At 56.8% G+C, this 21,861-nt stretch overlaps 3 protein-coding genes across 5 annotated transcripts; 1 reads left to right on the forward strand and 2 right to left on the reverse strand.

The window, feature by feature from the left end:
- Positions 1-541: 541 nt before the first annotated feature.
- RPL18 (ribosomal protein L18) lies at positions 542-4,494 on the reverse strand. Its single transcript, XM_049900985.1, has 7 exons — positions 4,411-4,494; positions 3,070-3,156; positions 2,589-2,696; positions 2,063-2,161; positions 1,382-1,505; positions 1,140-1,209; positions 542-661 (listed from the first exon to the last, which is right to left on the reverse strand). The coding sequence occupies exons 1-7, from the start codon at positions 4,411-4,413 to the stop codon at positions 586-588; spliced, it is 567 nt and encodes a 188-aa protein (XP_049756942.1). The 5' UTR covers positions 4,414-4,494; the 3' UTR covers positions 542-585.
- Positions 4,495-4,553: 59 nt separating this feature from the next.
- SPHK2 (sphingosine kinase 2) lies at positions 4,554-15,001 on the forward strand. 3 transcript variants are annotated; one of them, XM_049900981.1, is made up of 7 exons: positions 4,554-4,827; positions 6,537-6,707; positions 10,244-10,718; positions 11,716-11,865; positions 12,386-12,480; positions 12,571-12,686; positions 13,292-15,001. In XM_049900981.1, exons 2-7 carry the CDS (start codon positions 6,669-6,671, stop codon positions 14,373-14,375), a joined length of 1,959 nt encoding a protein of 652 aa, XP_049756938.1. In that variant the 5' UTR covers positions 4,554-4,827; positions 6,537-6,668; the 3' UTR covers positions 14,376-15,001. The 3 variants fall into 3 exon arrangements, with proteins under 3 accessions (XP_049756938.1, XP_049756939.1, XP_049756940.1); XM_049900982.1 differs by lacking the exons at positions 4,554-4,827; positions 6,537-6,707 and adding an exon at positions 8,552-8,605; XM_049900983.1 differs by lacking the exons at positions 4,554-4,827; positions 6,537-6,707 and having other exon boundaries at positions 10,625-11,336.
- On the reverse strand, positions 14,980-21,509 carry DBP (D-box binding PAR bZIP transcription factor). Its single transcript, XM_049900984.1, has 4 exons — positions 20,938-21,509; positions 19,678-20,088; positions 17,634-17,845; positions 14,980-15,671 (listed from the first exon to the last, which is right to left on the reverse strand). Exons 1-4 carry the CDS (start codon positions 21,074-21,076, stop codon positions 15,456-15,458), a joined length of 978 nt encoding a protein of 325 aa, XP_049756941.1. The 5' UTR covers positions 21,077-21,509; the 3' UTR covers positions 14,980-15,455.
- Between the last annotated feature and the right edge of the window lie 352 nt (positions 21,510-21,861).

The following is a 21,861-nucleotide window of genomic DNA, read 5'->3' on the forward strand; positions in this document are numbered from 1 at the left end:
CTTCCCTGTCCACACCCAGCCAGCCAGCAGCCCCAAGCACCGGAGAGGACGAATACCGGTCCTTTAAGGGGGGGCGTGGCCATGGCGAGAAAGCAGGTATGCAAGCACAGGACACCTGGCTCCCAAGTGGCAGTGCCTCAGCCCAAAAACAAAAAAGCCCATTCCCGTCGATTCCGACTCATAGTGACCCTACATGACAGGGTAGAACTGCCCCAAAGGGTTTCCAAGGTGCACCTGGTGGATTCGAACTGCCGAATTTTTGGTTAGCAGCCAACTCTTAATCACTAAGCCACCGGGGTTTCCGCTCCGCTTCGGCCTAAGTAGCTGTGAATAGGCCCACCAGGTCCAGAGAGATCAAGACGCCATGTATGCATAGTGGCCGCCAGGGGGCACCTCCGGGCAGAGCCCAGGGACCAGGAGTTGGCCCTGCGCAGGGGAGGTGCTGGACTCCAAAGATGTGGCGTACAACTCCCCCAAATCAAAGACATTTTCACCAGCAGGCCCCATTCCCCTCCCTGCCCCCCAATAACACACAAAGGGCTGTCAGCATCCAAAATCTTTTTAATAACATGGTAGGATCTGGGGTTAGTTTTTGTAGCCGCGACTGGCCCGTCGGCCTCTGGCACGCTCGAACTTCCTGCCCTTGGAGCGGACATAGGGTCTGTGGGGAGATGGAGAAAGTGAGTGAACTCATTTTACAGAGGTCAGCGGCACAAGGTGGCCTTTAAGGAACCCAGAGCAGAGTAAGCTAGATGTGGTACAAGTGGCCGGCACAGGGACCCCAGAAAGCACCCAACTCAACCCAAGAAGGGTCAGGGTGACAATTCGATTTCAGGGGTGGCTGTTGAGCCTCCAGCTGCCCTGGTGACTCTCACTGAGCCGGCCTGAGGCTGGGCCAAATGCAGGGCCCCACAGATGCTGGCTCAGGCACTGGCCTGAGCGCAACGCTTCAAAAAGCAGAATTAAGCTGAAGAAAAGAGTGAGTAACGTGAGATGGTAGTCCTCTGGAGGCCCAAGGGTGAGTCAGGGAGCAAAACAGCAGAAGCAGCTGGCAGGCCTCGCAGCTGCCTGCTAGGGGAAAGAACAGTGCTGGGCTATGGGGATGGAAGGGGCAGGAGGGGCAGGGGCCTACTACTCACTTGGTGTGGCTGTGCGGGGTTCCTGGAGCCTTGCCAAAATGCCTGTACACCTCGCGGCCCTTGCGCGGACCTGGGAAAAGGGTACAGAGCGGGTGGGTCAGGCAAGGACCAGACACCTCACCTTACACAGGGAAGGGCCCAGCCTCCCAGGAGTCACATGGCTCACTCCAGGACCTCTCGCTCTCATATCCAGCCCCCTGAAAGCCCCCCACGAGGCCGGCAGCCACTGAAGCGTCACTCACCAGAGAGCAGGACAGTGCCACAGCCCTTAGGGGAGTCCAGGGCCAGCTGGTCAAAGGTGAGGATCTTGCCTCCAGCCTTAAGGATGCGGCTCCGGGCCCGGCTGCTCACGCGCAGCGCACACACCTGAAGGAAAGGACAGGTGGGGTCAGGGCCCACCGCGTAGCACCCTAGGGGGTGCCGGGACTCAGCATCCACTGCCCTGGCTGCCAGTGGCCCCAATTACTTGCTTGATAACACAACCAATGGTTACCAGAGGCTTCCTAAGTTGACAGTGGCTATTCTTACCACTTTACGTCTAGACTCACCTAAGACCACCGCAGTCCTGAAAAGCAGGCACCACCGTCCTCACGTGTTATTACACGTAAGTAAGCTAAGGCATAAAGAGATTACAAACTTTGTCCAGAGAAGACAGAATGGCAAAGATCCAGATCTGAACCCCAGTCGTCTGGCTTGAGAGCAAATGTATCACCAGTGTACGAGGAAACTGAAGGCCAGAAAGGTCTTGCCAAGGGCCACCACTGTTCAATCCTAAACACTGCCTGGACAGGCCTGCTGCCTGCCTGTCCCAGAGGCGACCAGGGACACTTCACAGGCCCATGTCACATGGCAGAGCAAGGATGCAGGTCAGGTCTGCACACCTCCACCCTGAGCCTGTGCCCTGGAGCCCCCACCCTACTCACCTTCAGCTTGGGCACCTCCTGAACCCGCACATCATCTGTTATGGTCCCCACGACCACAGCCGTCTTGTTTTCCCGGCCAGGAAGCTTCATCTTCCTGATCTGGGGGAGAGGGGGAATGCACAAAATAAGAAGTCCCTTCTGGTGTTTAAATCCAATCCCCCTGCCTCAGGCAGCGTAAGGACCAAAACAGTTATCCCCTCTGACGAGGTTAAGCCCACTCACACACGCCTCCCTAAATAGCAGGGGACTTCTCAGGTCTAGCTTAGGAAAATCCACAAATGAGAACATATAACCACAGACTGTTCACCAGGTCTCTCCTATCAAAAGCTTTTCTAAGACACTTGAGCCTCAGGACAACCTCATGAGGAAGCCACAAGCTTCACAAGGAGGGGAAATGAGGCCAAGCCACTTGCCCAAGGCTATCCCGCCACAACCAAAGGCCAGAGCTTTGCGCCCACCACTGGGTGTAACAAAGCAGCTGACGCCCAGGCCGCTACCCCAAGCCCTCCCTGCAACAACCTCTCACCATCCGAGAAAGGGACAGGGGTGGCCGATTGGTGCGGCTCATGAACAGCCTCTTCAGCACAACTTGGTTGAAGGTAGAGTTGGTTCGTCTGGCCAGAAACCTGTACAGCTGGAGGAGAAAGGAAGGAGAGGCATGAGAACCTCAGGCAGCCCACCACTCCCACTCCCCACTTTCCAGTGAAGGGACAAATCAATGATGATTCAGGCTAGAAGTGTTCCTACGGCCTGTGCAGCCACTGACTGAGCTTTTCCCATATCCTACAGAGCTCAAGGGGCAGAGCTGGTTCAGGTCCCCCCTGCCCAAGGACCCAGAAACCCCCTCCCCACCTGAATACAGCTCACAGGCTGAAACATGAGCCTTCCAGAAGCTCTGGGCACAAGGACAGAACCAGAGATTCGAGCCTGCCATGTGGGCCCCTGAAGCGCTGCCAAGTCACAGCTCTGGGGTGGCCCTACCCCTGAGACTCAGGTCCCAGCCTCACCTTGACCAACAGCCGGAGGTAGATGTCCTGGCTCTTGGGCTCCTTGCGCCGAACCTTCCGGTCTTTGTTGTGGCGGATGTCGACTCCCTAGGGGGGTGAAGGCAAGACCACAGACTGGACTCAGGGTCTGGCAGATCACTCACCCCAGAAACCAAGACCAAGCTGGGGCCCAAGTCTCTGCAATCAACAGCTCAAATCCCAGCTCCACAACTGGGAGACCTCTGGGTGAGTCACTTAAAAACCTCTGGGGCTTAAGGGACAAAAAAGGGGGACAATCAACACGCAAAACCTTTTGCACAGAACAAATTGTCAAAACTCTTAACACAAGAGCTGTATTGCCGCAACCAAAAAAAAAAAAAAAAGTTCAACTCTTCAGAAGTTGTATTTTATAACGATACTAAGTATTATTTAAATTGCTAAAAACTGTTTCTCACACCTGCAGTGACGCAAACATTTAACCTAAGACACACGCTAAATAACAACTGACAACGCTTCTTTTTTTCTTTTTTAAGAATTCCCTCTGTATCGATCTAGAACTACCTTTCATTAACTCTTTGAATCTAACAACCTTGAGGTTGTTTCTGCTATTATCCCCAATTGCTAAAGAAACCCCACAATTCCCGCTGCAACCTCTGCCTGGTTTTCAGAGTAACTGAGGTTTTAAGATGGTGTTAATAACTGTAAAGAGCTACTTAGGTGTTAACAACACTTGCTTTATTGCAGATGCGCCCTTCTTATGAGTTACTTCTTTCTTATCTCACAAACCCATGAGACAGAATAGGACTGTGGTCCCTATGGACAGATGTGAAAACCGAGGCACAAGCCCGGAAAACAAGGCCCTAACCAATTTTTTTTTTTTTTTTTAATCACATTGCAGCCAGGCAGCCGAGAATCCAACGGAAGTCTGCCCGTTTCCAAAGCCTAGGCACTTGGCCCTCGACTCCCCAGAAAACCCACCTCTCGAGGCTGAAAAGTGGCAAGTAGTGGTAGTGTCAATAAACATAAACAGTTAAGAGTGCCCGAAGGCCAGCAGCCGGGCCCGAATCCCGGCTCCGCCACTTCTTGGCCTTGTAACCCCAATCATATTACTTAATCTCTCTGTACCTGAGTGTGCTCAACTATTTATGGAGCAGTTAATAAAGAAGTGCGGAAGGGACTGGAGACTGAAGTGATCCTGACCGATTCCCGGCCCCCAGGATGCCAACATAGCCTTCCCCGCCTCGGGCATCAACTTCTTCGGACACCCCTGGCACCCCTGGCCCCCTCCGGCAGACCCCCGGCCCAAGATCGCGGCGGATGGCGGCGGATGGCCAAGTCCCGAACGCCACCAGATGTGCTCACCATGATGGCGCCTCCTGCTCAGCCCGGGTTTGGAAAGACAGAACGAGGCGGGTGTGGGCGGGGAAAGCCTCCAGAGAGTGGCGCCCGCGTGACGTCACATGAGCGCCACGCGGCGCTCTACCACAACCCGGCCTCTTCGTGGTGTGTCGGAGGACCGGCTAAATGGGCGAGTACGGAATAGGACGGAGCGACAACCAAAGGGGAACAAGTGCGACGTCGCGGAAGGAAGGGCTAGCACGTCGGATGCCTCTCTGGCCCTCAACAGTCCCTGTTCTCTATACTCTGTCGGAAGCAAAGGATCTGAGCGCGAGAGAGATGTTCCGCGGAGCTACGAGGACGCGTAGCGGGTTGACGCTCTGGCCCGACGCCGACGACCTCTCTCTGGCTCCGGAGGACTCGGCGATCCGAGTATTGGAGGTGAGGAAGCGGGGCAGGTGAGGCTAGTTCAGGCCTCGGAAAACCTCTGACCCTAAGCTTCGGGCGTTTCCTGAGTTACCTCACGTCCTCCTTATCTCGCACTGCACCCCAAGCTTGGCCGCAGGTCAGGAAGTCCTTCTCGAGGTCTAACCCGAGACCTTCTTGCTGTAGCCTAGTCTGTAGCACCCTGTACTTCCACCTTTTCGGTTCCACTTTCCTCCTGTCTCCTGATGGCCCTGCCCTGACCACCCCCATCTTTCGTCACCTGAGGTCAACCTTTTTCCACCAAAGAGGTTCAGTGGCCCAGAGGGCATTGGTGCGAGGGGTATGCACAGTACTGGAAAGCAGAGGAAGTGCACTGAGACCCCGATTGAGGTAGGGGTGGGAGTGAGGACCGGTAAAAAGATCCATAAAGTGCGGAGACCTAAAGGGGAGTAGACAGTTTGGGGTGGGGAGTGGACATAACGTTGGTAGTGGTGGGAGAATGGAAGTTGGACACCCAGAGAAGAAGAGATATAGATGTGAGATGGTGCCTTGCCCGGTAACCAAATTCAAATCCTGGCTCTGCTGCTTACTGTATAACCTTGGGCAAGTCACTTAGTCTCTCCGTGCTTTATTTTCCTTACCTCCAAAATGGAGATGAGAATAGGCCTACCACAGCGAGTGGTTTCCAGAATCATGAATTAATAAAAGTGCTTAGGACAATGCTGTACATGTAATAAGTGCTCAGTGGCGTTGGCAAAGAATATTGAGTATACCCTGGACTGCCAGAAGAACGAACAAATCTGTCTTGGAAGAAGCACAACCAGAATACTCCGTAGGCGTGAGGATGGCGAGACTTTGTCTCACTTACTTTGGACATCTTATCAGGAGGTACCAATCCCTGGAAAAGGACACGATTGGTAAAGTAGAGGGTCAGTGAAAAAGGGGAAGACTCTCAATGAGATGGATTGACACAGTGGCTGCAACAATGGGCTCAAACATAGTAATGATTGTGAGGATGGTACAGGACTAAGCAGTGTTTTGTTCTGTTGTGCATGGGGTTGCTCTGAGTTGGAACCTAATTTGATGGCACCCAACAACATAACAACAAAAATTAACTCTTACTGAGTGTGATCAGATGGACTGGCTGGGGCAGTAATGAGGCTGACCTGAAGGGCTTCAAACAGATTCAGTCATGGCTGAGGAAGCGAAACAGGAACAGATCCAAAGTTTTACAATTTGGTACCTGGAACAGGAAAAATTACAGGTCGAAGCCCTGGAATAGGAGACTCCGAAGAGAAATAGTGAGCCCTTTCAGGTGCATGACGCGTGAAATTGGATTATTGGCAGAACTGTGGAGAATAGCACACACTCAAAGCAGCACGGTCGGCTGCCATTTTTGAGCGGAACAACGCTGCTTTGGACTGTGCTCAAAATCTGAGGGCAACAGATTTGGTTGCTATGCAATGCACACCTGCCCTTATTCTTTGAGAGGGAGATTAAGTTTCTAGCTGGGCTTTGACTCATAATTTTTCCCATTCGAGTCTCTTCTGGTGATGCTTCCTCAGCCATGACTGAACCATGCAGAACTGGTTTGAAGTCCTGCTGACCTGCCCTCTCTTTCCTCCTTCCTCAGGGAGGCCCTGCCTGGGAGGTTCAAGCACACCCGGCAATATCTCCTGCTGTCTGCCCTCGATGCACCTATTCACTGTTCCTCTCCTCCACAGAGCCAAAGGCCAGGCCTGGATCGTGGTGCCTGACTCCTTGCTTCCCCTGCTGTGCCCCCCTGCCCATCCCCAGTGGCCTCAGACCCAGGTCCTGGGTCCTGGCGATGTGGTGACAGAATAGAGGGCAGGCAGATGAATGGATGCCTTGAAGCAGAGGAACAGCAGGACCAGGTAAGGGCCCATGTAAAAGCCAAGACTGCAGTACCGTGAGACACATCACCCAAGGCCCTTCCATGTCAGACCTTCTCTCCAGGCGGTAGGATTTTGCTTTTTCCCCATGTCACAGACAGGGCAACTGAGGTCCAGAGAAGCCAGGGGCTTTCCTGAGGTTATACAGCAACTCCGTATGAGAGGCCTGGAGCCCCTCATCTGCCTCCTTTTGGGGGAGCTCCAGGCCCTCTTCTCTGCTTCCTTTTCCTTCTCCTCCCTGTTCCCTGGTCTCTGTGACTTGGTCTCCATGTTTGAGCCTTAGGTTTTTTTGTCTGCTTTTCTCTCTACTGGGTCCCAAGCTCTGATGCTGTGTCTCTCCATCTCACTGGGTTTCCGTCCGCCTTTCTTTGGGGCATTCCTTGGCACTATTATCTGGTGATATTGCTACCCTGGAGGAGTCCCTGGGTGATACAAATGGTTAACATGCTCGACTGCTAACCGAAAGGTTGGTGGTTCAAATCCACCCAGAGGTGCCTTGGAATAAAGGCCTGGTGATCTGTTTCCAAAAGATCACAGCCCTTGAAAACTCTATGGAACACAGATCTACTCTGACACACATCAGGTCACCACGAGTTGGAATCGACTTGATGGTAAATGGTGGTGGCGGTGGTGGTTGCTACCCTGGGCTGGATGCGAAGTATACTGTTTGGCAAGAAAAGAACTTCTTCCATTTGTCTCTTTTTAGCAAAGCTCTGTCCTTGTCTCTTTCTGTGTGTCTCTCCACAGTTCTGATTCAAGTCTCCTGATATAGCCTTACCTTATTTCCTTTTGGGAAACCCTGGTGGCAAAGTGGTTAAGTGCTATGGCTGCTAATGAACAGGTCAGCAGTTCAAATCCACCAGGTGCTCCTTGGAAACCCTATGGGGCAGTTCTACTCTGTCCTATAGGGTTACTATGAGTCGGAATTGACAGCAACGGGTTTGGTGCATCCTTTCAGTCTCACCATGCCTTTGCCTCTTTGTGTCTGTCAACATCTTTGCTTTCTGTCTCTCTTGGTCTCAGTCCCTCTCAGCCTCTGGACCTCCAAAATTATCCCCCAAGCCCTTCCCCATCCCCTGGAAGTTTCTCTCTCTATCTCTCTTCTGTATCTCTGTCTAGACAAGCAAGCCACTGACTTGAGTCATTTACTGGGCAGATGGTTATCTCATGTTACCTCTGCTCTGGTTTGAGCCCAAGATAAATAATTTGTGAATTAATGAGCCTCTCTTCCCTGGTTTTCATTGCAGAAGTGTGTCGTTTTCTGGGTCTTCTGTGCCCTTACCTTGCTCATTGTTACTCTTGCTGGCTTCGTTTCTTTGTATGTCTGCTTTTCTTTGAATCTGTCTTTTTGTAACGGAAATCTCCCTTGTCTCTGACTCTTTCTGCTTTTCTGGGTTTCTGCCTCGCTGAATCTCTGTGTTTTACTACCCCTTTGCATGTCTCTGAGCATTTATTACCATGTTCCTGTATTGTCAGGCTGTCTGTCTCTGCAGCTAAAGGTTTCCTCCCCCTTGTGTCATCTCGTTTATGAACTTAATGGATGGGACAGGCTCACGTGCCCTTGACAAAGATGGCAGCTTCAGGGCCGGCTTTGGGACTATGACGCCCCCTCTGCTGCGCGTGTGCCCTCACCTAGGATGGCGGCCGGTCTCGCGAGGTGCGATGCCCCCGGCTGTTCTCGACTTCTCCCTCGGCCTGCCCCTGCGACAAGCTCGCTTGTCGATTGGCTCCGCCCCACGCCCTCTCATTGGCCTGACTCAGACCGGCCGCTCGGCGACTGGCTAAGCCGAGCACACCCTCCCCCCCACCCCTAGATCTGATGGGGGCGGTTGGTGCTGACCTGAGGAGCCGCCTGGAGGAGGACCCGGCCTGTGAAGAGGGTGCGGGGAGGGGGGGCGGTTCGGGGTAGGGGCCCCAGTCGAGGGGTCACTGAGGTACCGGGAAGAATGGAGACGCAGGCCCGGGACGGGGGTACCAGGGTGGGGAATGAAGATGGAGCTCCAGGACCGGGTCTGAGGGATCCAGGGTTCTGGAAATGGGATGGGGATGGAGGTCCCGGATTGGGAGACCCGGGGACGAAGACAGGCTTGTGAGTTGGGGATCTATGGATGGAGACCCAGGCCCAGGTCTGGGGTAGCTGGGGAATGGAGGAAGAATGGAGACCAGGTCAGAGATTGGGGAGCCCCAGGGACAGAGACCCATGCCTGGGACTGGATCTAGGGTCTGTGCCTGAGCCTTTTTCAAGGTTCCCAGAAGGGGCTCAGTGCAGGTTGGGGGCAGAGGCAGGCACCCTGGGCTTGTGGGAGCCACCCATGGAAGGGGGACAGAGGTGGCTCCTGATGATGTGTCCTCGGAGGGGGGTGTGTCTGGGGCAGCTCTGGGCTCTGGGGAGGTGCTGGCTGGCCCAACAGGTGGCTGGGCGGGGCAGTGGGGAACAAAGGTGAACAAAGGTAGGGGCAGAGGGCAGGGGAGGGCCTCCGGGGAGGGGACCTCAGTCCTGGCTCCCACCCCCTCCCTGGAGAGCAGGAAGCCAGATGCCCAGGTCAGTGCTCAGGGGCCAATTCTCAGCCCCATCCCCTCAAAGGTGCCTGCATGTGGCCCTATCACTCTCTGTCCCCTGAGTCCCTCCATGTTGCAGCCCTTTCTCCCTCTCCATCTGTCCACGCCACCTGCTTCTTGCCTCTCCTTTCTCCTCTGTCTCTCTTGTCCTTCTAACTCTGTCCCAGATGTCTTCCTGACACTGAAAGGGCCTCCTGGAGTCCCTAAACTCTTAACTCCCCTCTAAGTATCTTTCAACAACCTGGGTCTCATCTCATTGACACTATGTCTCCTTCTCAGTGTTTCTCTGGCTCTCAGAGCTTATTCCTCTTTCTCTTTGTGTCTGAGACTCTCTCTTTCACTCTCCCCCTCTGGGTGGGTGGGTGGGTGTGTGTGTGTGTGTGTTTCTGTTCTTGCATGTTTCTGCATGTGTCTCCACAATCCCGATCCCTCTCCCCTGCCTTATTTTCCCACAAAACCCGCATCATCATTCAACACACTATATATTTTACTTCTTTATCTTGTTTTTCTGCCATCTGATTAGAATGTAAATTCCATAAGAACAGGGATTTTTGTCTGTTTTGTTCCCTGCTGTGTTTGCTTCTTGGAAACTCTATGGGGCAGTTCTGCTCTGTCCTATAGGGTCTTGAGTTGGAATCGACTCGATGGCAACGGGTTTGGTTTTTTTTTGGGTTGGTGTCTCCTGGGCCTGGCATCATGACTGACACATAGAGGGTACTGAGTGGTTATTTGGGGAATAAAAATGAATGCTTGCATGCCCGAGTCTCTGGACCCTCTGGGATGCTGGTGCTATGTCCCCCCGAAGTCTCCAAACACCTGTAGGGGCCTGTCTGTCTCTGGTCCTAGTATCTCACCTGTCAGTTCCCCTCATTTGTCTCCTCCTGTCCACAGGCCCTGCCCCTCCTTCCCCACACCCTGGGGGGTCCTGGACTCCAACCCCTGCCCTCCTCTGTCCACAGAGGCAGCAGGACCAGGAGCTGACCTGGAGCCACAGACCCGGGCCCGGGAGTACCCTGGACAGGGCCAAGGCCATGGCCCCGCCAGCACCGCTGCTGGCCGCCAGCACCCCACTCTTGCATGGCGAGTTCGGCTCCTACCCGGCCCGTGGCCCCCGCTTTGCCCTCACCCTTACACCGCAGGCCCTGCACATTCAGCGGCTGCGCCCGAAGCCTGAAGCCCGGCCCCGTGGTGGTCTGGTCCCACTGGCCGAGGTCTCGGGCTGCTGCACCCTGCGCAGCTGCAGCCCCTTGGACTCCGCAGCCTACTTCTGCATCTACACCTACCAGCGGGGCCGGCGTGGGGCCCGGCGCAGAGCCACACGCACCTTCCGGGCCGACGGGGCAGCAGCCTATGAGGAGAACCGCGCTGAGGCCCAGCGCTGGGCCACCACCCTCACGTGCCTGCTCCGTGGGCTGCCACTGCCTGGGGATGGGGGTGAGACACTGGGCAGTTGTTCTCTCCTAAGGCTCCTTGTCTGTACCTTTCTGTGGGTCTGTCTATACGAGGTCTCTCACTGGGTCCCTGCTGAATGAGTGATACAGAAATGGGCGACAGATGGAACAAAAGCATCTCCAGGTGACACAAACAGTTAAAAGCTCCATTACTAGCCGAAAGGTTGGTAGTTCCAGCCCGCCCAGAGAGGGAAGAGAGAGCCTTGGCAATCTGCTTCTGAAAGGTCACAACCTTGAAAACCCTACAGAGCAGTTCTACTCTGCACACTTGGGGTTGCCCAGAGTCAGAATCGACTTGACAACAACTAACAGAAGAAACAAAAAGACAAGCAGAGAGAAAGGATTTGTGTCTGCTGCCCACTGTTAGGCTCTTCTGTCCCTTTCCACCTCCCACAGGTCTTGAGCACAAATGAGTCCGAGACCACCAGACTGGTAGGGGCAGCCGACGGAGACATGGTCAGCCACCACCCAGGGTGACAGGTGCTACAGAGGCCCTGTAGGGCACCCAGGAGCCCAGAGGTGGCCTCCACTCCAGCCTGGGAGGGCCAGAGAAGGCTTCCTGGTGGAGGCCCCCACTGGGGTCCTCAGTTGGCGCAGGAAGGTGAATAGCCAAGGGTCTGCATCTCATGGCCCTTCCTTGGTCTTCCAGGGTCCTTCTGGCTGCCTGGGGGCCACTAGAGCCTCAAGGGCTGGGGACAGGGAGGGAACCTGGCATACCAGAATAACCTGCTCCTGGGGTCCAGGTGTTCCGATGAGGAAAGTGGAAATCACAGCTCCTCCAAGACAAGGGGCCAAGGGATACTGGGATTAGACACCTGAGCCTTGCCTTTGTTTTAGTACCTGGGATGTGGGTGGGGCTACACACCTGAGCCTGGTAAGGTGAGCTCAGGCTGAGAGGAAAAAAACTCCCAGACAGTTCTGGGTGCCAGTCCTCCACTTCTGGCCTCTGTAGACCGCCCCCCCCCCCCTTCTTTCTGCAGAGATCACTCCCGAGCTGCTGCCCCGGGCCCCTCGTTTGCTCCTATTGGTTAATCCCTTTGGGGGGCGGGGCCTGGCCTGGCAATGGTGTAAGAACCATGTGCTTCCCATGATCTCCGAAGCTGGGCTGTCCTTCAACCTCATACAGACAGGTAAGGGGTGCCACAGGACAGGGCCTGGCAGACCTGACTCCCCAGTCCTGGGTCTGAAGGAAGGGAAGGGGGGCCAGGATACCTGGGTCTCAGGGGAAAAATAAGGGGGACTGGAATCCTGGGTCTTGGGGGAGTAATGCGGGGGTGGGTCTCCTGGATCCTGGGGGAGTAATGGGGAGTGGATCTCCTGGGTTTTGGGGGAGGTCTCCTGGGTATTGAGGAAGCAGTGGGGGAGCCTCCTGGTTCTGGGGGAGCCTCCTGGGTTTGGGGAAGCAGTGAGGGGATCTCCTGGGTCCTGGAGGAGTAATGGGGGGCAGGTCTCCTGGGTATTGGGGGATTAATGGGAGAAGTCTCTTGGGTTTGGGGAAGCAGCAGGGGTCTCCTGGGTCCTGGAGGAGTAACGGGGTGGGGGTTTCCTGGGTATTGGGAAAGCAGTGGGGGCAAGACTCCAGGGACCTGGGGGAGCAGCGAGGTGGGTGAGGGGTGGAACACCCAGCCTCACCTGCTGGCTCTCACATAGAACGGCAGAACCACGCCCGGGAGCTGGTCCAGGGGCTGAGCCTGAGCGAGTGGGATGGCATTGTCACGGCCTCAGGAGACGGGCTGCTCTATGAGGTAGGGCAGGAGCATCTTGCCACTCACCCTGCGCCCTCGGGAACCCTGAGGCCAGGACCAGGACTCAGACGCTGGTCTTGTGCTCTGCAGGTGCTGAATGGGCTCCTTGATCGCCCGGACTGGGAGGAGGCTGTGAAGATGCCTGTGGGCATCCTCCCATGTGGTTCAGGCAATGCACTGGCCGGAGCAGTGAACCAGCATGGAGGGTAGGTTGGGCAACCCTGCTGGGACACCTGCTGAGGTTACAGTGAGGGAGGGATGAGCCCACCCAGGGTAATAAGGACAGGGTACATCTGTCCTTGTGGTGCAACAGTTAAGCACTTGGCTGCTAACTGAAAGTGTCTGTTTGAATCCACCCAGTGGCTCTGTGGGAGAAAAACTTGGTGATCTGCTCCCAGAAAGATCACAGCCTAGAAGACCTTATGGGGCAGTTCTACTCTTTCACATAGGGTCACTATGAGTCTGAATCAGCTTGACAACACCAAACAACATCTGCCCCCACATCCCCCACTTAGCCCATCCAGAGCCTTCCCCATCCCCAGACACTGTCTCCTATCTTCTTCCCAGCTGTATCCCTAATGCCTGGAACTGTGCCTGGCGCTCAGTGAATGCTTATTGAATGAAAACTAACTAAAAGGGAACCTGCTCCCAGTAAGATGAGTCCATTTGGATGGGGCCGCATGGCAGCAGGTGGACTCCGGACCCACCCCCTGGTCTCAGGGCTCCTGTCGTCCCTGCCCATCTGCATCTCTCACTCCTTTTGCTTTTTCCCCCTTTTTCCCCCTGGGTGTCACCCACCTCGGGCATGAAGGTTTGCACCAGCCCTGGGCATAGACCTGCTGCTCAACTGCTCTCTACTGCTCTGCCGGGGTGGCAGCCGCCCGCTGGACCTGCTCTCTGTGACACTGGCCTCGGGCTCCCGCTGTTTTTCCTTCCTGTCTGTGGCCTGGGGCTTCGTGTCAGACGTGGACATACAGAGCGAGCGTTTCAGGGCCCTAGGCAGCACCCGCTTCACTCTGGGCACGATGTTGGGCCTCGCCACACTGCATACCTACCGCGGACGCCTCTCCTACCTCCCTGCCACTGGGGGACCTGTCTCGCCCACACCCACCCATAGCCTGCCCCGGGCCAAGTCGGAGCTGACCCTGGCCCCAGAGCCAGCCTTGCCCATGGCCCACTCGCCCCTGCACCGCTCAGTGTCTGACCTGCCCCTGCCCCTGCCTCAGGCTGCCCTGGCCTCCCCTGGCTCACCTGAACCCCTGCCCATTCTGTCCCTCAATGGTGGCGGCCCAGAGTTGGCTGGGGACTGGGGTGGGGCTGGGGATGCTCCACTGTCCCCGGACCCACTGCTGCCCTCCCCCCCTGGCTCCCCCAGAGCAGCTGTCCGTTCACCCATCACTGAGGGGCCACCAGAAATTCCAGTACCCTCTGGGCTTCCGAATCCCTGCCCTGATGTGCCGGCAGCTGCCTCCACATGGGGCCCACCTGACCACTTGCTGCCTCCTCTAAGTGCCCCACTGCCTCCAGGCTGGGTGACGATGGAAGAGGACTTTGTGCTCCTGTTGGCCATCTCACCCAGCCACCTGGGCGCTGACCTGGTGGCAGCCCCGCATGCTCGTTTTGACGACGGTCTGGTGCACCTGTGCTGGGTGCGTGGTGGCATCTCGCGGGCCACCCTGTTGCGCCTTTTCCTGGCCATGGAGCGTGGGAGCCACTTTGGCCTGGGCTGTCCCCAACTGGGCTATGCCGCGGCCCGTGCGTTCCGCCTCGAGCCACTGACGCCTCGCGGTGTGCTCACGGTGGACGGCGAGCAGGTGGAGTACGGACCAGTGCAAGCGCAGATACACCCAGGTCTGGGTACGCTGCTCACTGGGCCGCCTGGGGGCGAGCCCTGAGCCTCAGGGCAGAGCCTGGAGTTCGTCTAGGGTGGGGCTTACATTCCAAGGGGCGGAGCCTGCGCTGGGGCGTCGTCCAACTGGTAGAGTTAGGGCAGGGGTCCTGGCCCAGTCTCAGGATTGCACCTGCCCCTAAGGGACCAGACACGAAGTTTGAGGGTGGCCTGAATTCCAGGAGCGGGCATGAAGGTTACAGATACGCCCCGAGGGTAGTGCCTGACGGAGGAGGGTGGGACCTGGCGCCTGCACTCCTGCCGCTTCTAGGGGGCGTGGCTCAGCCAGACTACCGCATTTGGCCACATCGGTTGTGGGCGGAGCCTAGCTAAGGCTTCGTCCAACGGCGAAACCTGAAATATACGGGCTGGGGAGGGCCTCAGTTAACTGGCCAGTCACGGCCGAAGTCTCGCCCTGTCTACTTCGGTGCCTCCACTTAACTGGCCAATCAGTCCATAAGGGGCAGGTTCCCTGGGGGCCGCGCTCCTATTTGCACTAATGTTCCTCCCCCCACCGGTGGGGGGAGGGAAGCTCACTCCCCCTGTCTTGTCTCACTAGTGTCCCCGGTTTCTGTACCCGATCTTCAAAGCAATTGAAAAGGTCTATGCAATAAAGGCATTCGCTTCATTCTCAAACCCTCGCCCCTTCCTCTATCCCAAAGCCCGTGGGAAGCTTCCAGCGGTAGCATTTGCAGCAGCTCCTGCCTTAATGGCCCACTGCCCACAGGCCGCGGCCTGTCTGACCCACTGGCCTTGAGCCTGGGCCAGGGAGGTGCCTCCTCCCCCACAACAGCTGGCTCTAGGGTTCTCAAGATTTATTCAGGATCGTGTTAACGGAGGCGGTGGGAGGCTGGGTTCCCTGGCGGGCCAGGGGCACACACACAGCACCCTCCCCGCCCCCACGAGGGAGGGGGAAGGCTCGCTTTTTCTTAAAAATATAAATGTATTTATCTGCATTGTCACGGCCCTGGGGCACCCAGCTGACCGGCCCTTGGGCCACAGGGCGGGGAGGGTGGAGGGCGTCAGGTGTCAGGGTGCAAGTCTGAGCAAGGCAAAGGACAGTGCCGCCAGGTGGGGGGCGGCGGCCTCACAGGGCCCCGTGCTGGGCTTGGTAGCGGGACAGCACGGCGCGGTAGTGGGACAGCTCCTGGCGCACGGCCACCACCTCCTGCCGCAAAAGGGCGTTCTCCTTCTCCAGGAAGGCCGCCCGCACCGAGATCTGGTTCTCCTTGAGCCGCCGGGCATCGCGAGACCGCTTGGCCGCCTCGTTGTTCTTGTACCGCCGGCTCCAATACTTCTCATCCTGGGGGTGGGGGAGACGGCACTGAGGTCCAAAGGGGTCCAGGCCCCATGGACAGAGGAAGGGAGCGGTAGCCTGGCTTGCTGTACCTTCAAGACCCAGGAGACAATTAAGAGACTCCTTCTAGCCCAGCAATAGGTCTTAAAATATACCCAAGGGTCTACCCTGTCAGGGCCCTGGTCACTAAGAAGAGCTGCATCTTAACAACAGCTGAGGTATGAGATATCCCTCCCCCAAGCAACTGAGCTACAAGTTACCACTGTGCAAAGCCAACTCAGCCCTCCCCACTTGATAAAGGGCCTGCAGTTATCGCTTGGTTGCTAAGGTTGCCTGTTCCCAAGCAACAGAGCCTTCAGGGTCTGAGAGCTTCTCCCAGTGAAAAGTACTGCTCTATACATCACCTTTCCATATCCCGATTGCTAAGGAGGCCTAGGACCCCTAGCAATGGAGTGTGGTGTCCCATAAAACCCTCCCAGAGGTGGGCTACTTTTGAGCATGGTTGCCAAGGCAAACCCATCCCACCTCAGCAAACTTAAGGCAAGGCCTTAAGTGGGTCCCATTGACTGTGGCCAGTCTCTGACCCACTGGCCTTGAACCGGGGCTAGGGAGCACCTCCCAACAGGCCCTGGTTGCTGGAATAGTTGCCCGTTAGCAACAGAGCCCAGCCTAAGACATCCACACAGCACTATGCCTAGGGTTCTCCAATCCCTGAATTTGTTTGCTGAGGAGGACCACTCCTTAGTAACGAGGCCTACCAAGCTCATAACACTGCACCCACCTCCTACCCCCCCCTTTAATTAAAGCCTAGTTCTTGGTTGCCAGAGAAAATCCAGTCCTTAGCAACAGGGCCCTATAGCAGGAGAAACCACTGGCCTAGGAGGTTGCTTCTTACACAAGGGCATGGCAAAGCCTTGTGAGAAGAGCCCAAGTCCCCCTTGATAGGGGAGACCCAAGAACTGGCAAAGAAAATGCTAGAAATGCCTTCAAGCAGATTCCGACTCATGGTAACCCCATGTGTGTAAGAAATGGAACTGTTCTTCATAGGGTTTTCAAAGGCTAATTTTTCAGAAGCAGATTGTGAAAGATCAGGCCTTTTTTCTGAGGTGTCTCTGGGTAGACTTGAACCTCTAACTTTTTGGTTAGCAGCTGAGCTTGTTAACTGTTTGTACCACCCAGGGACTCCTAGCCACTGCCCAAAGGACCCAAAATCAGAATGTGGCCCTGGCAGCAAAAGAAAATCTGAGGCCTCTTGCCAATGAGAAGTTCAGCCCCAGTCAACAATGCTTGGAGGGACTAGCAAAGGTTGCATTGTAGGGAGATGCGGCCATTCCAAAGGATGCACCAAAGCCAAGATCAAAGGCCCAGCTTTAGCTGGGATTGCTGCTAGGGAGTGACAGGCAGAGATCCCATTCCTAAGGAAGGCTGTCCTTACCAACTGGCCAGGTGGAGTCTGAAGCCTACCCCCCCGAGGCTCTTAGGCCCATCTGAGAGGAGAAGCTCCCAGTCTGTACAGCTGAGCCTCGCAGGGCTGGCTGAGTCTGCATCTCACAGTGACAATAACCAGTTGCCATGGAGACCCCACGTGTTGCAGGGTAGAACTGCACTCCATGGTGGTTTTCAAGGCTGTGACCTTTTGGAAGCATATCACCAGGTCTTTCTTCTGAGGCACCTGTGGATGGGTTCAAACCGCCAACCTTTAGCTGAGCATTTAACTGGTTGTGCCACCCAGGGACTCTTCCCACAATGATAAAAACCCACTAACCCCCTGCTGTCAAGTCAATCCCAACTGAATGATACGTCTTCATAAATCTCAGGCCAAAACGACTGCCTCCTTGTGTCCTATGGCCAAGGAGGACTGATCCCTGAGTGCAGGTCAGGAGAACCTTCAAAAACCCCATGAGAAGCCCTGATTGTGACAAAAGATCCATCCTGGCCAAGGCTGGGTCCCACTCTGACCTTGCTCACCTTCTGTTCCTCTGGCACCTGGATCTTCCGGGCCTTCTTCATAATGGGCTGGGGCTTAAGTTCCTCCTCTGAGAAGCGATGTCTACGAGGGTCAAAGGTCTCATGGCCAGGAATGCTGGACAGGGCTAGATCAGCTGGGTCGGGTTCAAAGGTCATCAGCACCTCCACGGTGTCTGGGTCCACAGGACTGGGTGTGTCCCGAGAGCTCAGGCCTTGGGGAAATAGAATGTATCACATAAGTGTGCATTAATTTTGGGGAGGGGATTCCCAACATCTACCCGCTGCTCAGGTGTCAGATCCACCCTCCTCTTAACCACACAGAAAGCCCTCTGGGATCTAACCTGCCAGGAATCAACCTCCCTAATACAAAACACGAAGGCTTCCTAAACCACAAAGATGCTAAGATATCATGGAGCTAACTCCACTCTTAGAAACAAGGAAATTGACGCCTGGACGTAGCTGACTTGCACTAAGTAATGGAAGTGGACTATTGGTTCTAAAACCTCAGGCCTTCAGATTCATAGCGTTAGCTTCTTTTCCGTAGTATAGCCTGAATCCTTAGTGCAACCCTCACCAAAACCTAGACCCCAGGCTGCTGAGGAAAAAGGAATGCACTGCACTGAAAAGAACTCAAATTGTCTAACAGCTACTCGCTCCAGAGGGTTAGAAAAGAGCAGGCGAGGCGCCTCTGAGATTCTAGAAGGTTGGTTCAAAAGGAGGCGCCTGTCCCTTTAAGAACAAGAAAGCCAGGGCCAGCTGAGGACACAAGTGCGGGGCCCAGTCACGTGCCGATGCCGTCTTCTCTCCCCTCCTCACCCCGCCCCCCAAGGGCGCCCTCACGTTCCCTAGGCCCCTCCCCTCCCGCGTGACCGCGCGTGCGCGAAGCGCGGAGGAGGGAGAGGAAGACTCACGTGGCGCGGGAATGTGCGGCTGGGAAGAGGAGGGGCCTGGCTCTGCTAGGAGGTTGGGCCAGGGACAGGTGTGCCCCGGAATCCCCTACTTTCGGCCCGCCCCGGGAGACCCCAAGGTGCCCAAGCGGGCTGACCTTTCCTTTCCTCCCTCGGGGCTTTCAGCTCGCACTTCTCACTCTCCAAGGATCCGGGCCCCCCTAGCTCTCTGAGGAATACAGGAGAACCGCCTACCCCTTCACCTTCTCCCCGGAACCCTAGCTCCCTAGCCACTGGGGTACCCATGATTCTGGGATCCCAGGCTCCTTGTCTTCCAGGAATCTAGGAGTCCCAGTTCTCGCCCCATTGGAGGACCCAGAATCAAGATCCCCAACTTCTCTCTGAAAGACTCCAGGACCCAAGGCTGCAGCCCCTCTCCACAGGAGGCGGGGGTGGGGGGGGTGGGGACCATGGACCCGGGACTGCCACCCTTTTATGTCCTGGGGAACTAGATGTCACCCCAGCCCTTGCCTTCTCCCTCATAGAGGGCCTAGGAGTTCTGGTCATTATCCCAGCTCCACTGATTCTAAGTCCCACCCACTCCCCTGTAAATAACGGCGTTCCGGGCTCGCAGTCCCGCTTCCAAGAATATATAGCCTGTCTGTCCCCACGTCCCACAGAAGTGTCCACAGTATCTCCCCACTGGACAGGATTCCTTGGATTTGGGGTCCCAAGTCCCTCCTCCCCTAGGGATTCTGGAGGCTCAGTTCCTGGTCCCCTAGGGGGTCACAGAATACGGCTCCTCAGGTAAAAAAAAAAAAAACAGAAAACCTCACCGCCCTCCAGTTGATCCCGACTCATAGCGCCAAGTAGGAGAGTAGAATTGCCCCATAGGATTTCCAAAGCTGTAAATCTTTAGGGAAGCAGACTACCGCCAGATCTTTCTCCTGAAAGCGTCTGCTGGGTTCGAACCGCTGACCCTTCGGTAAGCAGCTGAGCGCCTAACCAGTGCACCACAAGGTTTCCTTTGAACTATAGGGCCCAGAATTCAGCCCGCAGCCAAGTCCCACCATCCCAGACCCAGATGATGTGCAGCCCCGCCCCCTGAAGTTTAAGTCCCGCCCATTCAGAACCCAGCCCCGCCCCCTCCGCCGCACCTGCGCGGTGGCCGCCCGCGGCCCCGAGGGCAGCCCTGCCGGGGGCGTGCCCGGGTGAAGAGCGGGGGGAGGCCGAGCCGCAGGAGCCGGGTCCCGGGGAGGGCACCGGGGTACGCGCGGGCGAGGGTGACGGGGACGGGCCCCTGGGAGGCGGCGGACTAGGCGGGAGCCCGTGCTCCAGCAGGAAGGCATCCAGGTCCACGTACTCCACGTCGCCAAACGGCAGCGTCCGCTCCCACAGCAGCGGCGCCAACAGACCCGGGCCGGGCACGGCCCCGGGGCGCCCCCGCGGGGATCCGCCGCCCACCACCGCCCCAGCTGGGGCCTCCGGCGGGCCCGCCGACTCCAGGCCTGGCCCGGGAACCGTGGCTGCCGGCGGAGCCGCCTTGCGCTCCTTTTCCTTCAGGAGACCTGCGGGCCAAGGGAAGACGGGACGGGGTGGAGGAGGGAAGAGATAGAGGATCCCGAGTCAGAGAGACCGGAGAGAAGGGAGCATAGAGATTCACACGGCGGACATACAGGGATCCAGAAAGAATGGACAAGTGGGGGGGGAGGGGAATGGGGGAAGGACAAACACCCAGAGAGAGGAAGGGAGAGATATTCAGAGAGGAAGGCAGACACCCAGAGAGAAAGAAGGACAGAGACGGGGAGAGGGATAGAGACCGAAACAGAGCGGGACAGAGACTCAGAAGGGGGAGGCAGAGACGAGAGATGGGGACAGAGACCCAGAGTGGAGAGGAGACAGAAAGACCGAGAGAAAGGGGGAGGGACGTCCAGGAGGGTGTCACAGACAGGGTAGGTGGAGGGTTAGACAGGTGAGAGAAAAAAATGACAGCTCTGTAATTCCTCCGAAATTCCCCCCACTTCCCATGCGCGCTTTCTCCTTTCCCCTCCCCCACACTCTGTAAGGGGCAGGAAGGGGCTCTAGTCCTCGGGCACATTCCTCATTCTAGGCCCCATGTGACCCCAGGAGGCCCCGCCTAAGCCCGTGTCACCACCGTGTGAGCACCCGACACACCCCCTCCCTCCGCCCCCGACCCCGGGGGTCCAGACTCCCGAAATCAAAAGGAAGAGGGGATAGGGGCCTACAACCCTGGGTCCTCGGGATGGACTGGGTGGAGAGCTGGTACTTTTGGGTCCTGAGTGCTAAAGGATCTAGGAGCTTAAACACCTGAGTAACTGAGTGGATAAAAGCTGGGAGAATAGCTCTTGAGTCCCTAAGGGTGCTCTGAGTTGGGTGAGGTGGGGGCTGGAACTCACAGCTGGCCGGCTCTTTGGGCTTGCTAGTCCCCTGCAGAAGGTTCCGCAGCCCAAGCAGTGCTCCCCCGCCAGGGGGGGCCCCGGCTGGGCCGCTCAGCAGCAGGGGGGCCGGTGTCCTCTCGCTCGCGGGCCGCGCCATCACCGGGCACCTGCCCCCAGGCTCACGGGCTCATGGAGAGGCGAAGAGCTGGCCTGCCAGTCAGCGGCAGACTCCTGCGGTTGGGGCGAGTATCTGCCCAGGGGCGGGCGAGTGTAGCTTGCAAGCCTCCAGTATCCAGAACACTGCAAATCCTAGGAGCAACGGAGATTCGCAGTCCTCCGTACAGAAACGTGCAACTCAAGAGGGTCCCCGGAGACCATGCAGTCTGAGCGAAGGGGTGACCAAATCAGGCAGCTGGCTCTTTGCAACTAAGGGAGCGAGGGGACACAGGCTCTCCTACAAGGTGGGCGAGCCTGGCTCTTGCAAAATCTGCAGCTCTCGCAACGGAAGGCGCTTTGCAATCTGCACCAAGGGGTGTGCGCGGAGGGGCAGGAGGAGGCAGCCGCCTTGAGGCGGGGCCAAAGCAAACTTCTTTCGCGGAAAAAAAAAAGCCAAACCAAAACACCCGACGCCACCGCGCGGGCCCCTCCTCCCGGCCCCCGCACGCGCCCGCCCAGCCCCGCCCGTCTCTTTGGACATGCACCCCAGCCGCGTGCCTCCCTCCCTGTGCAAGCGCGGGCCAATCGCATCTCGCTCTCTAGAGACACACAGCCAATTGGACGCCCTAGATCGGCCAAGGCCCGGGAGGGCGCGTGAGGGGCTCAGCGCGTGAAGTAGCCTTGCCTTTTGGAAGGAGGCGGGACCATGACCTACATTTGCCCAATAGGAGGTGTGCTGGGGGCGGGACCGTGACCCAGTTCGGGCCAATGAGGCAGGCAGGTGGG

This window comes from Elephas maximus, chromosome 11 (genome assembly GCF_024166365.1).
Source record: "Elephas maximus indicus isolate mEleMax1 chromosome 11, mEleMax1 primary haplotype, whole genome shotgun sequence".
In the NCBI taxonomy this organism is placed as follows: Eukaryota; Metazoa; Chordata; class Mammalia; order Proboscidea; family Elephantidae; genus Elephas; species Elephas maximus.